This window comes from Leguminivora glycinivorella, chromosome 16 (genome assembly GCF_023078275.1).
Source record: "Leguminivora glycinivorella isolate SPB_JAAS2020 chromosome 16, LegGlyc_1.1, whole genome shotgun sequence".
In the NCBI taxonomy this organism is placed as follows: domain Eukaryota; kingdom Metazoa; phylum Arthropoda; class Insecta; order Lepidoptera; family Tortricidae; genus Leguminivora; species Leguminivora glycinivorella.
In genome coordinates, this window is record NC_062986.1 from 6,632,115 (window position 1) to 6,651,222 (window position 19,108).

The window sequence follows — 19,108 nt, forward strand, 5'->3', positions numbered from 1 at the left end:
CGGCCGGATCCGGCCGGATCCGCCGGATTGGGACCAAAATCCGGCCGGATCCGGCCGGATTGGATATCAGACCGGATTACAATCCCTAGCCGTGAAAGACGGACAAACAAACAGACACACACACATTTTCCCATTTATAATATTAGTATGGATTATAAACGATTCCTAACATTTTTATTACAACTTTTTCTCTTATAGCGATATAACAGGTATTGTAACAGTAACAGGCTATTGACCACGTGACCCCCCCCCCTGGGTACGAAGCTGGATCCGCCCTTAATTCTGCGACTTCTCTTTCCACACAGACTATCAAAGGTTACACTCAAAGGTTAACTGGAAGAAATCCCTCAAAGGGATAAGTTCGCCTTTGTACTGTTCTTTACTATAATTACCGTGTTTTTTGTTATTAATTGTACAATAAAGAGTTTACTACTACTACTACTACTACTATTAGGGAGCCTAAACAGAAAGAATGTACGTACCTAATTATAATTTCGTTACCCGGCTCTTATGGAAAAATGAAAAAGGCCTCCCGATTTTCCTTATATTTTTTACTGCATATTTACCTGGGTTAAATTGTGGCGTAGGCGAGAGGCTGGCAACCTGTCACTGCAATGTCACAGTTTCGTTTTCTTTCAACCCCTTATTTGCCAAGAGTGGCACTGAAGCTGTAGTAGTTTCATGTGTTCTGCCTACCCCTTTATGGGATACAGGCGTGATTGTATGTATGTATGTATGTATATTTACCTGTATTGCAAAGTTTGCACCATATTCGGATGGGAACTGGATTTAGGAACTGTGACTAACGCTTCCGAGTGTATTCAATAAGTGAGGCAACGGCAACTGGTTTTGTTACACAATACGCCATAATATTGTATAGTACAGTCGTCTACAATAATATGTTACATTAAGGGACCATCCACACTCATAAGACGCATGTCTCGGGGCGCGCAACGGACGTCTCCGCCACGCCGCCTGAATGTAATTCAAAAAACGTCTCCTCAGTACATTTTGTATAGGTAGGACGTAAGACGGGAGATATCAAAGTCGCTGTCATTTTAGCTTAGCCTGAATTTATCAATACGACAATGCACTTTCAACTCCTATTATATAGTGTTGCCATAGGTATTGGAGTCCATCATGGGCGGTGGTGATCGCTAACCTCCAGACAGGCAATGTGTCTAATAATTTAAAAAACATGTTGTTTACATGAATGAGATCGAGTTAGATCTTTTTTCGGCTTTCCTCATATAGCTGACTGTATTGCTCCGTTATACATAACAGCCATTGGAAACCTTATTAAATTGTTTACTGTAATCTCATGCAATAAATTCCAATTTATAATAGCTGTTATGACATGAGAGGTAGAGTAAATGTGGGCGATAATCTTTGACAAAATTTAATATCAGTCGATCGATGCCATGTTCTTTTACGTTGTTGTATGTCAGTAGTTGACATTAATATGATTATTATAATGTCTGGGAACTGGTAAAATCTTTAAAAATGACCTACTAATCTATTAAAAAAGTTGTGATTTACGCAGATTATTTTACAGTTTTAACCTCTAAGAGATTTGTTTTGTATTGCCTGCAAAAGGCTAGATTAAAAAAACAGTATGATAAAAACCTTTTTATAAAATCTTATCAATTCCTCTTACAGTAAAATACAACAATTCAATCTAAGCCTTTCTTGCTTAGAAGTTACACGGAAATCTAGAAAACTCGCACGCACACGTAACTATGAATTAACTGAGTCCGTAACCTTTGGTGATCTGCCAATTAGTTACATAATAACATGAGTAACATGACAGACAAGCACGTGTGATGCAGCCTTTACATAGATTACTTACCATAGGCACTATGGCGTGTTTATAAAGAATCACAGTACCTATAGCATGTACGATTGTACGTTAACGGCCCATTTACATGGTGCGAAATTGTATGTAACCTCAATATTCCAAAATCGCATGCGAGTTCGTGCACCGTGTAAATATTTCTAAACACAGTTTTTTTTTTTATTTATTTTTAAGGACCTTTATAAAAATTACATATCGGCCCTGTCAGTCTGCTTTGCATGGCCTCAAACCTTAGTTGTTAAAATGTACCTACCGAAACCAAAGTATGGGTTTTGTTCTAGTTTCACTCGAAGCCTTTGTGCTTGTAACATACCGAAATCTGACAAAACAGAAATCGGATGGAAATTTCACCGGGTACATCTGTTATGGTTAGACCCGGTAAATAATTATTATGTATACACAATTGTTGTGTTTCGGGTCCTTATAAGAACTGAAATGTCCTTATAATAATGAACTTCTGAATAAGTTCTAATAAAATTTCCTAACAGCATTTGAAGCCTTTTATAATGGAAATCCACAATTTGATGTAATACCATTGTTAAAAAAATAGGAAACTATGTCGTAGATTCTTGTGTACGATTACGAGGACAACAATTTTAATTGGCTGAGAATCCTCATTTGAATAATAATGTCATGTTCATCATGGCGTCGCATTAGTGCGTTTTCACATTATCCGATCCGATATCGGATATCAAAGATGGCGGCTTAAATGTATGGGATATCGGTCCGACATCCGATATCGGATCGGATAATGTGAAAACACACTCAGTTTGATAGCGTTGAATACTAAAAAAAAACATTTACGACATGATCATATTTACGTATAGAAATTAAGACTAAGCATAACATTGATCCGTTTGGGGTGGAGACCCTTGGACCTGTGGACCCGGAGCACATTCTGTTTTCAGGGAGCTGGCGAAGCGTCTCATTGATGCTACGGGTGACCGGGGGAGGGCTGGTTTATTTCTTGCGCAGCGAATAAGCATCGAGATCCAGCGCCGAGCTTGCTCCTGTTTTTTATTTGTAAATACTTTTTTGCACATACAGTAGAACCCGGTTAAAACGATCACGTTTAATACGATTTCCCGCATTATACGCCATTTTACGCCGGTCCCTACAATTTGAGACTCGTTTTCACACAATTTTTCACGGTTAATACGACTCGCGTCCCAGCTTAATACTCAATCTAAAACCATCACTACTACGAATAATTACTGCGGCATTACTTTACAACTTTATTTATGCGGGTGACAATAATCGGAACTAATTGTACTGTACTAATTACGCGATTCTGGCGACACCACCACCCGTAAAGATTACTTTGTAATTTGTCGTCCTAACCCAGCGGCTAGTGCGATAGTTCGTACCTACCTACATACGCTTCGCTCATTATCACTGCTGCGGTGTTGAGTGTCGGTGTTGAATTTCTGAATTCTTTGTCCCATCTTTGGTTCAGTGATGTCAAAAATAAGAAGAAAAGCATTAATGCTCCAAGAAAAAGTAACTATATTAAAAGTTTACGATGAAAAATCACAATTTTTTCTCGTTTAATACGATTTCCCGTATAATACGCTTTTTTGGCTGGGTCCCCTCAGAGTCGTTTTAAGCGGGTTCTACTGTATATTTATTTTGTGTTAGATTAAGTTTAGTAGTTTAAGTTGTTTTTATGTTTTTTTTATACAGATGTACCAATCTATGAATAAATCATCTTTCATAGCATATATTTATTTATTTAAACTTTATTGCACAATTGAAAAAAAAGTACAAATGGCGGACTTAATGCCTTGAGGCTTTCTCTACCAGTCAACCATAGGGCCAAACAGAAATTCGCGAATGTGGGTGCAGTAAGAAAAATAAATTTAGAAAGCATGACAACTATTGACAAGTATATCAATATTATTTACATACAATCAATATAATACATAAATAATACGTTCATATCATTACACGTATACTTATACACAAATATAAATACAAATATACATACATACAAATAATATATTTTAAATATTATGCATATGGGCGAAGGAGAACTAATTAACTTGTGCCGCACTCAGCAGATGCTGGTGCAGCATGCGTTTGAAAATTAACTTACTTGAGGCCTGTCTTACAGTCAGGGGAAGTGCATTCCAGAGTCGAATAGCTTGTACAGTGAAAGAATTTGAGAGGAAACCACTGTGGTGAGGAAGTACTGCAAGAACAAGGGATCGGGAGGAACGTAGTTCACAGCCCGGACGGGGGGTCATGAAGTTAAATTTGGACTTAAGATAATTGGGAGCGGAAGGATCAAATAAAATAGAAAAAAGACTGCACAGAACTCTAAGAGATCTGCGCTGACGTACAGGAAGCCATTTAAGTCTGTGGCGATATAATTTAATAGTCGTAGTAGTAATAAAATGAGTCTTGGCCATTAACACCATAATCACGTCACTTTTCTCGGTCTAGACTAGAACGATTTCGTCTCAGCTTTCACCGACGCAGAACTCACGGAGGTCTACCTCCAGATTATATGCGCCCAATGATATTTAATTTCATACAGCTTTGGTATCCTAGTACAGTCTGTCCAATAACCTAACCACAAAATTAAAATTTTGAAAAAACCCCCGACCGCGACATAGTGGACCGATTTTCATGAAACATGGCTAAGAACACTCCCGACTAACTCAGCTTTCAAACAAAAAAAACTAATTCGAAATCGGTTCACCCGTTCGGGAGCTACGGTGCCACAGACAGACACACACACAGACAAACAGACAGACAGACAGACAGACAGACAGACAGACAGACAGACAGACACGTCAAACTTATAACACCCCGTCGTTTTTGCGTCGGGGGTTAAAAAGAGTAGGAATTAAAAAGTGGCAACATCGTAGTATCGTCCCGTTTTCTCACACATATTGATTTGAAAGGGACGACAATAAATACAATGTTGCCACTTTTTAATTTCTACTCTTTTTGGTCAGACTATAGGTACAACGGTGCCGTCCCTAGTACGAACGAAGTAAATAAGTAGGTACAGGTACGATTAACATCAGTTAACGATTCTAGTTTTATTTGTATCTTGCTCGCACTTATGCGATCCCGATAAGAGCCGAAGCCGAAGGGTAAAAGCCGAATCGTTAACTGATTTTAATCGCACTGTAATATGACGGCACTGCTCTCCTAGAAAACTTAAGCATAATAGGATGACTTTCATTTGGTTGAGAATTTTACAAATAACGAAGTGATGCAGATAAAGAGCGTATGCGGCATCTATTTAGGAACATGTCTGTGGAATCTATTTAGGAACTTTTTTTTTTAAAAACCCCTGTCCCATCAAAACCATAAAATGTTAAAATTAAGCTAAATACCAATATAAATTTAATAACCAAATTATACCCACCACCACCGCCACTAATATCAAAGGTTTTCTATCTTTACAGAACATAATTAAGTAGGTATTGTATCCGTGACTAGATTTGACAGATGTGTATAAATGTCTAATAAAATACGATATTTATGCTAGCGAGGTACTTGACCTAGTAATTTACCATATACATACCAGTACTACATTTTCATTTATTCGACTTCATAAAACTGACGTTTCGTGTTGATTCTCTTTGGTGTGAATAAAAACACCTGTCAAAATTAGACATTTCCGATCCACATGTGATAAGTGTGATCGCCAAAAACCAAACTTTGTATTGTATTATAAACCGTATAGCAGTAAAGGAGATTTTTGTTAGGTACAATATTTTTTATTGTCCAGTTGATTGAATCAAGACTTTATAGCACCAACATATTACGATAGTAATATCTTCTGTTGATTTTAAAATGCTACCTCGACAGTTAGTTTGAGTCGAATAAGGCCCCTTAATCCAACAAGTGGGTTGTAGCAAAAAAGTACTCGCACCACACCGCTACTTGCTTTCCATATCGGTACACACCTTAAAGTTAAACGGCTGATAATGATAAAACCAAAGAGGATCGAGTATTATAGAGAGTTACTGTCGAAGTAAAATGTGTAATCACAGTGAATAGACTGCCATCTCTTGACACAGGCTTAAAACTTTTGAACCTCAGTTCTGACAATTTGGCCCATATTATTAGCTTGATATGTGTTAAAATGTCAAATATGAATATTAGCGCCATCTAGCTGAGCTTACCCCAAAGGTGTAATGCCATCTAGGCCACCGTACCTTTTTCTGTATGGTACTGAGGTACGTTTTTTTCGTAGACTTTATCTGTCTATACAGAGTTATTATGTCTTTGATAAAACTGTACATTCATTGGCCGTTACTGCACCTTATGGCATCGAAATAGGACATATAAATTGTGTAGATGGGCATAGTAACAGTTTTAACAAGTTCCGTTATGATGCTATTGAGAAGTCCTATGTGAATATTCTGAAGTAGCATCCTATTGGTACGGCCATCGTAGAAGAGCCGGAGTAACCGCGCGCTGGTTCAGCACTTTCAAGAAGGTCACACGCGTTGGACTCCAGGATTTTTTTTAAACGGAAAAAGTTCGGCCTGAGTGGAGGGCAACGTACAGCGACTTAGTGCGTTTTCGCATTTGGTCTTTACGTTTTCAAATTGCGGTAGGATTTCAAAGGCAAAAATTAAAGATGGCGGCTTAAATGTATGGGGTTCGGTCGGTGGGAGTAATGAAAAAAGAGTGGATGGGTCAGTTGGAAGTGGAAGACCTAGGCGAAATTTTCTTGTTCAAATCGGGGAAATATTGCAAAAGGCCAGGTCAGAAGTACTCGAAACCGACGAGCGTGTATGAGAAACGTTATGAAAGTGTGTGAAGCGAAAGTGATTTGTCAGGATCGTAGTAAATGGAAATCCGTGATCTTTGCCTACCCCTCTGGGAAACAGGCGTGATTGTATGTATGTATTTCGGTCCTACATCCGATATCGGATCGGATAATGTGAAGACGCACTTACGGTGATCACGACCCTCAGTCATGAGGTTTCGACGAAGAAGAAGAAGATGCATATCTGCCATTCATTACGACAACGGGGTAACTAGTTTGCACATATTGATGCAGCTATAGAAAGTAAGTTTACGCCTACATTATAGGTACTTAGGGGCTTAGTGAAGGTGACAATCGTTGATTTCAATTTAAAAGTAATTAAGTAATCTGTGGAAGTCATTCGAAATTCCTTTTCTATTATTATTCTATTTTTCGTTAATGACTGACAATTGTGTCTTTATTTATAAATAAATATTATAAGACATTCTTACACAGATTGACTGAGGCCCACGGTTATCTCAAGAAGGCTTGTGTTGTGGGTACTCAGAGAACGATATATATAATATATAAATACATAGAAAACATCCACGAAAAAGCAATCGAATCTTAGGGCCAGTTGCATCAACCACATTTGACAGACACATCATTGTCACGCAGCAGACGTCTATGGAACTTCCCATACAATAAAATTTAACGAACGCTTTAACGGTGACAGACGGTTTGATGCAACCGGCCCTTAGTCTTTTAAACATTTTGTTGGCTTTTGTTCTTAAGATCTCGGTACAAAAGAATTATACCGATTAAATAATAGATAGTTTATATTAATGATAGCTCCTCTCTTTGCTTAATGATCGCAAAATCCTTGGCGTCAAACGGTCATCAATTAGATCTCTGTTAATTACTTTGTCTAGGATAGTGTTTTCGTTTTTGCTACATAAGGTAATTTCATAGGCGGTTTTAATAATAGTACTAGGTATACTCTTCCTAGACTGTTAGTTATAATATGACCTTGATCGTTGTTTCCTTTCCTACGTCTCTTGGGTCTTCGTTATCTAGATAAATACAGTCTAGGACCTGCACAAAACAAGACACAAGTTTTATTTTTAGCTCTATTTTAGATTTTTCTTATTAAAATACTTATTATTTAATAAATAAAATGAAAATTATGATCCGTATGATGTTTTATGAAATTATGACTAAGGCACTGATCCCACCGCGAGCTAGTAAGCTATGAGCTATCGGCTATAAAAACGAACAAAAGATAAGCACTCCCGTGCAAATAAAAGAGACGGCGATATTGATAGCTCACCGCTCTGGGCGAGTAACTATAAACATCGCCGTGTCTCTTTTATTTACGCGGGAGTGATTATCTTTTGTTCGTTTTTATAGCCGATATCTCATAGTTTACTAGCTCGCGGTGGGATGAGTGCCTATCAGACACTTTTAATGAATCGGCGAAAGTACTTACTTTCGCCGATTCATTAAAAATTTAAACAGTAGAACCCGGTTAAAACGATCACGTTTAATACGATTTCCCGCATTATAGGTACGCCATTTTAGTCCCTTTTGAGACTCGTTTTCAGACATTTTTTGCGACTACGTGCTTAATACACCCTAACTGTTCTTTACAAGTTAGATTTTTTATCGGAACTAATTGTATGTACTAAAATTTGGCGACACCGTACGTAAATATAACTAAAACAAATATTGATAGGTACACAAGTACCTATTACGAGCCTAGATTTCAAATCATGACTAAGTAGTTATTTAAAAGATATTCGATGAAAAATCACAATTTTTTCTCACGATTTCCCGTATAATACGCTTTTTTGGCTGGGTCCCCTCACAAACGTTTTAAGCGGGTTCTACTGTATATAGACATTTTTGAATAAATTATTCAAACTTTAACATTATATAATACCGTGTAATTGCATTCAAACCCAGGTGCATAGCCTTTAATGCATGCATTAGCTGAGTAAGGATAGCCTAGTTAATAAATGTCAGGCGTTCTATACTGATCTAAGCCTTGACCAATTGGTGCCGTTTTTGGTCTGAGGCGACTAGAGATGTGAATGTTCTAATGTACCTAATGTAATGATAGTCTATTTAAAGTGGAACATTTTCGAGTACCCAACTTATTTATAACAATAGGGGATTCGTTTTGCTTTCTCGAAACTCATTCATGGACTAAGGACCAATCGCGAGAAATCTATATTTCTCTGTCTACATTTGCATGTAATTTAGCTACTGTAAATATGATAAGTACACCACAATATCATGCCTAAAGTATCCTCATGCTTTATCTATAATATAATACATAAATACGAATCGCTGTTGGAATTTCAGATGCAAACGGAAATGGAAATGTAAAACGACATTTATTCGATAACTTGAGCGGATATGTGGAAAGTGACGGTCACTCCCACATCCCTAGCTGACGACTTTGAATTTGAACACTCTGCGACCTGCGACTATAATCGGTTTCGTCACGTACTCGGTGACATCCCTGATGGCTGTTAATTATTCGGTTTATTGGAGTGAGATGTAACCCTGTATAGGCTGCATGTGTTGGAGTCATTTTGATAGTATACCTATATGTCTCAGGGAAATGGCTAACAGAGATTTGATCAAATCTCTAAGGGATATGATCAAATCACGCACGATGTCAAAATGGCGAATCCAATTCATCATTCCTCTAGAAAATTTCAGTAATTTGATTAAATCCCTGACTGTTTAGTGAAATCACAAAATCGGCCAAAAGACACGCCACGTTTTGTCATTTCACTAGATTTCACAGTAAGTTGACGAAACGAGCTTATAAAGTCAACTAGTTTTAACATTTCGCTAAACAAATTTAGGGAAATGATAGTCTCAACTCGTATATGATGATTTGATCAAATCTCTGAACTGGTTTCGTGAAATGACGGTTTGATCATATGCCTTAGAGATTTGACAAAATCTCTGTTTTGGCCATTTCCCTGCGTATATAAAGTTGACTCCTTGGTGTCTAAAAAGATCTCGGTGTTTAAAATTGATTAAAATAGTGATTATAAATCCGCTTTAAGTTTTTGTTTTGAGCGTTACCTGACCTGGCCTGAGCATGCAAGATCGCATTTAAATATCAGACGTAACGATTTATAGTCTTAACAATAATTAAATTTGTAATAAACCCTATTCGTTGTTATACAACCACTTATAGTTTATGTCTAGTACCTATTAACGCGATCGCGATAGGAAGTTATATTACTTATAGACGAACTCACCCATAATTATTAAATCTCATATAACATTTTCATTAAACTCAACCAGTCAATTTACGTTTTATCCCTTCCATAAAAATACACATATACCTAATAAGTAAAAGGGATTGATTTAGATGAATATACCACCAAATACGTCCTAGGTATTATGACATTTTATTGCTTAATGGATATAGTAAGGTTAACTCACATTGTGTTATAGTAAGTTATATAACAACTGGTTTCTTTATTTGTTAAATTGTCTAAATTCATAGATTTTACAATATTTCCAGTATTTCGACCAACTATTCAGTTTTTTATAAGTTATCAGTTATATTTAGTTATATATACATATTTTGTTACCATATGCATCACCATACTTCCGTGAGTAGGTACAATGCACATACCACGTGACACGCGGCGGAAGATACAACTAGTCCTTAGAAATACTTAGAGCACAGGAAGTACAAAGCTTACCTACCTACCTACAAGTACACAGCCTGAGACCTTGCAACTTTGAATGTAGCGATCTGCTTTTGTTTTACATGCACTTATAACCGCATTTATAATATACCAGAGCGTAGAATGCGATATCTGACAGAGTAAACATCACCAGCCCCTCTAGCACAACTTGCCTTGTCGCGCGCGAGTCCATATCTACTTGAAGTCGCGCTTGATGTATGGACACGCGCGCGACAAGACAAGTTGTGCTAAAAGGTCTGAAATGAGTAAGTGAAGACTGAATAACGTCCCCTAACGACTACTTAATAGAACTAAAGATTACTGACCAGAAATGTATGACTATTGTCAAGAGGGCGCTACAATTCTGATGTATGCAGTGACAGGTCACTATTAATATGAATAAAATAGTTGCAAGGAAATTCCGCAAAATGGCGCGTAGTCATGGTATTTCTGGTCAGGCTATATATTATAAAAGCCAAAAATTCATGGTAACTCAGGTTTATATTCGCAAGCGCGGATCCAGCTTCGTGTCCAGGGGGGGGTCACGTGGTAAAGGCCCAGGCCCCAGGTTTACGTGGTCTATTTGTATCAGCCTGAGTTTATGACCCCCCTGGATCCGCGCATGTATATTCGCGTTTATATTTACCAAAGAGGATCGAGTATTATAGAGAGAACCTGTCAAAGTAAAATGTGTAATCACAGTGCATAGACTGCCATCTCTCAACACAAGCTTAAAACTTTTGAACCTCACTTTTGACAATTTGGCCCATATTCTTAGCTTGATATGTGTTAAAATGTCAAATATTAATATTAGCGCCATCTAGCCGAGCGTTCCCCAAAGGTGTAACGCCATCTGGCCACCGTACCTTATTCTCTATGGCTTTGAGGTACGTTTTTTTCTTAGAGCTTATCCGTCTATACGGAGTTACATATAAGTATATCTTTGATATTTACTAATACATAATTTATTTATTTATTAAGTATTTAAATATTTAAGTCAAAATAACATTCGTCAGTAACCTCAACCTTAAACTTAATAATTGACTTCATATATTTAATGAATTATATATAAATTGCTAGTTATCTCAAGAAATTAATATGGATGTAGTAATCATTATAATCTAACGTATAAATACTTTATATGAACACGATCGATTTTCTACAGTGGGTTAAGAATGTTAAGATGTAATTTAATATAGCCACTATGTATTTAATGCCTGTTTTGTTACAATGTTAAGTATAAGTAATTACATAGTACATCAATATGTATCATACAATAAATATATAAAATGTAACATAAAAACATACAAGAACATTGTACTCACTATATTCATTATCAAAAGTATCAAGTCATTTTGTCACGTCAAGTTAAATTTTTATTTCATAAATTTTTCATTCATTTACGTTTTTGTTTTACAATTACCAATCGAATCAACCAAATCAACATGCGATAATATCCACTGTTGATTTTAAGATGACGTGACTTTGACAGTCAATGCAAGTTCAATAAGGCTCCTGAACTTTAAAACATTTAACATACTTATAGTTCATTGACAGTTGACATGGCGTTGTGGCAGAACAACACGAAAGTAGGTTGAAGGCAGCTCAATATTGCTGACAAAACGCAAGGCGGACAGATGTCACAAGGGTTGACGCTTGGTAGATCAAAAATAGTACCTACAATACAATATCCATCCATAGTTAGTTATACACATTATCCATCCATATAATACTGCCGGCGTAGCCAAATGGCAATCGTCGACGCTAGACGCCGACAGAAATGCAGTCTGGCTCTGTCGCACCAATATTAGGCAAGAGCAATATAGCTACGAAACAGATATTATCGTGAGCGTTTGTGTATTCGGTTATGTACCCTAATACCCTAGTATGTTAAAGCATTGTCGTGAATGCCATTGAGTAGTGAGTGGTAGTGATTTGAAATTTATTATGTCTGCCTATAGCCTAGGTATATGCCTTTTTATAGGGGTATACAAATAGGTAAATAAAAACACTGTACTGCGGGCCTAGCACACTATGTGATAGTGATATTTTGGTGGAAATTTCGTGATAAAATTACAGTTGTTTTCGATATGAATATCGTTCAGCACGGGTAGCATGGTCGCGCGATAGACGATAAAATATCAGGCCGTCTCTATCGCACTATTTGTAAGTTCGATAGGAACGACCTGCTGTTTTATCGTTTATCGCGTAACCATGATTGCCTGCCCACATGGTGTCAGAGATGGGAGTGACCACATATAACTGCCGCACGATGACAAACGACAATTTGCATAATAACATGATCGTTGGATAAATTTGACAGATAGTCCCATATTTATACGGGATTTTCAGAAATTGTATATTTTTTACATAATGAATAAAGTTACACAGATAAATTTAACATCAACATATTATTCTTAGGTAAATTCGTCAAAAAATCAAAACAAAATGCTTATGTAAGTCTCTTTCAAGGTGTTTATATTATAAATGAATTTGTATCGCTCTTTTTATCCACCTCTTTTTTTATCCACCTCGATAGACGATTTCAGGCCGTCCCTATCGCACTTACAAATAGTGCGATAGGGACGGCCTGTTATTTTATCGTCTATCGCGCGACCATGCAGGTCAAGTTCAAAATTTAAATAACATTGTAAGATTGGTTTCTAACAAAACTCTTTTCAAATTCACAGCTGCAGGGAACATTTTAGCGTAGTAATTTGTGACATCATTTTATTTAAATTTCCCTGTTCAAGTAAAATTATTTCCGTTAAAAAAAATTGAACAAAAAAATGTTTTAGTAGGTACTTATTTTGATCTTACTATACCACTACTGTCATAAAACATATCTCGGCATTTGCTGAACTCAACAGTTGAACTTTAGACTGTGTAAAACCCGATCAAGCGGTTTTCATATAAGAAGATATATTTTAACTATAAAACTCCCGTGAGACTCATACATATTTAAAAATATTTTAAGCGGGTTACTCACGTATTAAGTCGATATAGCGTTCGACATGTTTCGGTTCAATTTCGAGAACCTTTCTCAAGAGTAGCGATGATTACCCCGCAATAAATTCGTCGCTACTGAATTATGATGAAAGGTTCTCGCTACTCTTCAGAAAGGTTCTCGAAATTGAACCGAAACATGTCGAACGCTATATCAACTTAATACGTGAGTAACCCGCTTAGAAGATATATTATTTACTACCTATGTAAATATTGCAGTTATTTAATAAATAAAATAGGTAAATAAATACTTACCCCCATCTTACCCCCTTATTCATAAACGTACTCTAAAGTTATCAAGCCGATAAAGTTCGTTTTTCCTTGTTCGTTTTAACTTGGAAAGGGACAAACGAACATTATCGGCTTGATAACTTTAGAGTACGTTTATGAATAAGGGGGTTATTATAGGAAATTATTACACAGATTTATTGAGCTAAGCCCCACAGTAAGCTCTAGAAGACTTATATTGTGGCACTTGTGCTTTCATATATTTTGTGGCTGTGTGATACATTACATTCAATACAAATTAAATACATGGAAAACATCCATAACAAGAAAAAATTGTGCTCATCACATAAAGCCCTTACCGGGATTCGAACAGGTCCATCGGCTTAGCAGGCAGGGACACTAACCACTAGGTCAGGCTGATCGTCATTTAATATGTTATTGTATTACTTATATCTGAAGTATGAACTGTGATGTTTTTTATGCGTGCTAATTTATTTAAACGCTATTCTCAATACGATCGTTGGCTGAGTCACGCTGAGTGCTTTTATAATTTGCCTAACCTTGAAATATCGATAAAGCGTTTTTCTTAGTAAAAGCGATTCCGTGTTTTGTGATTTTTTTTTAGTTTTGACTGCGATTTAAACAAATTATAAAAAATACAGAATGAGCCTTTATAAGACTAAGGAAACGGACCCAATCATGGACAGTTTAAGAAAAATTTTCGCCTGTTTTTGATATTTCACTCATAAATGTAAAAAATCTACCGCTAAGCGTGTTAAATCTTGAATGTCCTATCCTTCTTTTACATTTCAAGCGTATTGCAGAATGGATACTCCTATTAGTTTCTTCATACTTAACAAATTAAAACTAGGTGTTTTTTCTCCAATTATGGACGGCAGTTCTCCAGTAATGGATCCCCCATTATGGACAGTGAAATAAGTTTAAAATTTTACTTTTAAAGCCAACTGATACTCAATGAGTCAATTTTATATACCATAAATACAATTAGTTTGAGTTATTTTAACATAGGATTGTTTCTTGTAAATTTTGGTTTTGTAAATTGTTCCTTGTCCATCATAGGAGGTAAGCAGTTTTTCGGTTCCAGTAATAGACACTCGCAAAATAACGCCATTTATTTATATCTTTGGAGCAACAAACTAGTATGTTTTATACCTTATCTCATGCTTAATGCAGTAAGTAAAACGCATTCAAGTTTACACCGAGTATTATTTTTTTATTATTTTATGCATGAACTCAACTTTCTTAGCAACATTACTAAGAATTCGTCTTGATATTTTTTTCAGTAAACTGATGAATTTTATCTTGTCGCCAAATCCTTCAGAAATAGCCGAATTAATTGAAACTTCAAAATGAAACAGCTCTACAACTCTAGTTTATGGTACATAGCCGTCAGTTTTTAGAAACTAATTTTAGATACTTATTTTTAAGGTTTTGTGTTTTTTTGTCCATAATGGCATCACCGTCCATTATGGGGTATTTCACCTTACGTACTATTTTCATTTGGCATTAAGCCCGCTATTTTTATATTATTGTATACGTATGTGTGTATTTTTCCTTAAATTAGAAAATATCTTACTTATAGACTTTCATTCAATTAAAAGAGATAAGATATTGTATTAACCGGGTCACTAAATAATCATTAGGTACGCTTTAAAGGTGTCAATAAAGAAAAATAGATTAATGTTTATTTTATCAGGACGATGAAAATGAGGAAAATATCATAAAAGTAATTATGTTATCACAAATGTATAAGTTAATGATCATATCATAACACTAAACTTGATATGTTTCGGCAACACAACTTCGTAGAAAAGGGCACTTCAAATTTTATAACAAAATTCAACGCCAAATAAAGTTTTTTTTCTGTAAATTTATGCCCTGGATGCTAGTCCTTTAAGCCAGAATTTTTTTTTAGATTTATTTTATTGAAATGGTTAGGCCATATTTCATAAACGACAAAGGTGCAACAAGTATTACAAGTAATCATGTTTAATTCTTTTTTAATAACTTAACAGGAAATATACAGAGATAGGAAATACACGCATTGAAATTCTTCACAGTAATTATAACTCTAGTACCAATATCGATTAGCGCCTATTTCCATAGTAATAATTAAAAAGTAATCTATATACGGTCAAGAAAATCTTGTCACTAAAAAAAAGGCGCCAAATTCAAATTTTCTATAGGACGATAAACTTTCGCCCATACATTTTTAAAATTTGCCGCGTTTTTTGTTAGAGCTACAATTCCCGAAAAGTTTGTACATTTGGATCACGTCTCCGATTTTGATAAAAATTGGTAGGCTGATAGAGTCCATGATGCTGAGCAAGATCCACTAGGTTTTCCAAAATCTGGTAACAAAAAAGGAAGGTTTCATACAAACTACGTGGGACATTTTGGGAAACCTATTGGATCTTGCTCAGCATCATGGACTCTATCAGCCTACCAATTTTTATCAAAATCGGAGAAGTAATCCAAATGTACAAACTTTTCGGTAATTGCTCAGTTACTTATATATGATAATATATTTTGTAACTGGGCTATCCCCAATGGGTCATACTCGTAAGTTAAACAAAACTAAGCACTTGAATCATGTGTGTTTATTACGATTTTGTGTACTTCAGTTTTTGCATAAACAAATAGTTAATGATCGTACGTGAGCTGCTGTTAAGTATATTTTTTATACTGATAAAACTTGCGTATATATCATCATCATCAACATTAAGTGTTTAACGATTATGATGGTGTTAAAGACGTTTTTAAGTAATTAAATATATTTACTAATGAAAAAAAAAGTAATACAAATGTATTTCATTCATTTATGTAACTTACAGTCATGTCGGTCATTTTTGTAGATAATTCGAGAGTGATTTAATCACTTTCTTAAACTTTATTTATATTAGCACATAAAAACTAAGTAAGGACTGTATCGTTAATTATAGGGACAAAACAAACCTCGTCTAAATGTTGACATGCGCATAATTTTGTATTATTATGGTCCGAGAGTATGATCTGAAGGTATTGGTAAGTACTATTTGATATAAGAAGGTCTGATATTTTTTTTATTTTAGGGACTTTATGGTACTTTCATTAAGGTCTAGCAAATAAATTTCAGACAACCCCTAATCTGGCTTAATTTGAGAATATCTCAAAGACTCTTTGTACGATTTCGACAAACAAAGGTTAATATGCTGCTAAAATATATTTTTTAAGAGTCCTCTTCATGGTTGTTCAATTGGGTACTTGCAGAATAAATGCGGTGAATTTATATAATTTAAAAAAACGCATTTTTGAGCTACGTTCCGGATTGCCGTAAATTTTTGATACAAGCAGGATGAGAGAAATAGATAAAAAAAATTAGGCATAGGCCAATGTCTAATAGACATTCATGGTGTTTGAACAGTGCCTAAACCAGATCGATATAAACAGTGTATGATAGTTAAATTCGACATCAAAGTCGGAGTTAGCGTAAGCGCCATGCCACATTCTCTAAATGGCCGCCATACACAGATCATGAACTTTATTTATTAAAAATAACAGTGGCTAGACTATGTCTAGATATTCTGCTTTGTGGATCATGTGTCGTTGAGGTTCGCACTGCACAATTTTTTTTCGCAATTGTGTCGTCTTGTACGCACTTTGTGAATTTTCTAGTAGCATTTGTCCGAAATCGTAATTGGTACTCGGGAGGATTAAGTCAATGCTGTCTAAACCACATGCTTTACGTCGAGTTTCTAGGACAAAATGCGTACCTTATTATGTGCCTTATTAAGCCCATGTCTTGTTATAAGAAATAGTTATTTGTTATACAAGGGGGCAAAGTTGTATTTTAACGCCGAGTGTGGAATTGAAAAACGAGCAAGTGAAAGAATTCTATAGTTGAACCACGAGCGAAGCGAGTGGTTCGAGAATAGAATCCTGAACTTGCGAGTTTTTTAACACACGAGAAGTAAAATACATTTGCACCCGAGTGTAACACAAAACTTTTCCCCTCACTATAGCGAGCAAACTACAACGCAAAAAATGCGTTTACCACTGCTTCCAGTAGTTCCACAGGTGGTAAATCATCTTTATTACTAGATTCACCTACTTTTATCAATTTTAAAGTAATTAATTTGACTTTATTCAAGGTCAAATTACTTTACCCACTAGTGGATAAAATGCGTTTTTACCCGCTGGTATTAAAGGACAAAACACGTGTTTCCGAGCTAGTGAGGGGAAAAAAATATAATAGAAAATAAATACGGCTACTCAAAGTTGTCTCCATATTTAACGATACAGTCTTTACTTCTTAGTTAACAACATTATTCTAAAGTAACTCTCTAGATAATTATAGTTTACTTAATATTTATTTATTCATTATTTCACCACTGTAGGTAGAGGTAACAGAAAGCTGAAAGAAATTGCAATCGATCCATTTAATTGCTATGCATGCTGCACATATCGGCTACGACTTACTTTTCAGCGCCTTTCCTTCAGGCGTGCACGGTTTCGCATTTATCAGACAATCCACGTAGTTCCTCACTAATCTTTTGTTTTCCAAAATAGCGTCAACACTCAAATAGTCATATCTTTTATCGTACTTCGGCATGTCCCTCAAACTGTTTATGTCCTGTCCTGCCACAAATGACACACACGCAAACACGAAAAGCACTGCACGCATTTTGAAAAACACCTTTGAATTTTTTTTTTAATAGAACACGGTCATGCCACGCGCGAATGCATTTCGATTAAAAAAAAAAAATTTGAAAATGGAAGCGCGCGCTCGACGGAAGGCGATAGCCGTCTGCGCGTCCACACCGCGAGTCAGTTGGGTAGTGTTGTAATGCGTGCGACGCGCGGTTATAAGTAAACTTGAGGTTGGCCGGTCAACGCTTTCTTCCGCTGCAACTGATCTGAAACAAGATTCAAGGGTAAATGAAGGGAAGTTTTAATGAGGAAGTGTCACGATAGCCGGTATGTTTACTTGGTTATGTAAATAAATTATCAAAATACTCTATGTGTAGGTACTTGTGTAGTTTAATAGGCATATATATTGTATTTAGAATAGAATATAATAAAATTTATTTTGAATAAAACGCAGGACAATACAAATTTTGATACTTTACGCTGATTTTCCGTGGTAACCCTTCTTCTTAATTTTTAATAAATAAAAAAGACAAAACCTAAAGGCTTGTGTTGTAGGTAAATATCTGTGCTCATCACAAATAGTACATTACTACAGAGGCCGGGACAAGCCGGGAGGCCGGGCTCGCTTCGCTCGGCCGTCTATATGTCTTCGGCCGGCAACCCCATTTCCCGCCGAGGTATGTACCTATAGTGCTTTTCTCAAACATGGTATGAAATAAATAAAGTCTACTGAAAATAGTAACTTTGGATGGCTGTATCTCCTAAACGGTGCGTCGTAGCGCAAAAATAATCGAATTTTCGTTCCCCTTTGACACCCCGTATACGCTTATAAAAAAAACAAAAAGTTAAAAAAAAATTAAAAAAAAAACGAAAAAAAAGCACACCCAAAATCAAATATTGTCTAGGGCCCGTACCAGTTGCAGTCGGCAC

The 19,108-nt window shown here is 35.9% G+C and overlaps 1 protein-coding gene across 2 annotated transcripts in view; it reads right to left on the minus strand.

The window, feature by feature from the left end:
- LOC125234523 (mucin-2-like) overlaps nt 1-18,388 on the minus strand; it is a 60,752-nt gene extending 42,364 nt beyond the window's left edge. Inside the window, exon 1 of one of the 2 annotated variants that reach the window (XM_048140790.1) lies at nt 18,008-18,388. In XM_048140790.1, coding sequence (XP_047996747.1) covers nt 18,008-18,212 — 205 coding nt within the window. In that variant the 5' untranslated portion in view covers nt 18,213-18,388. The remainder of the gene's footprint in view (nt 1-18,007) is intronic. The other variant, XM_048140788.1, reaches the window with a different exon arrangement.
- Between the last annotated feature and the right edge of the window lie 720 nt (nt 18,389-19,108).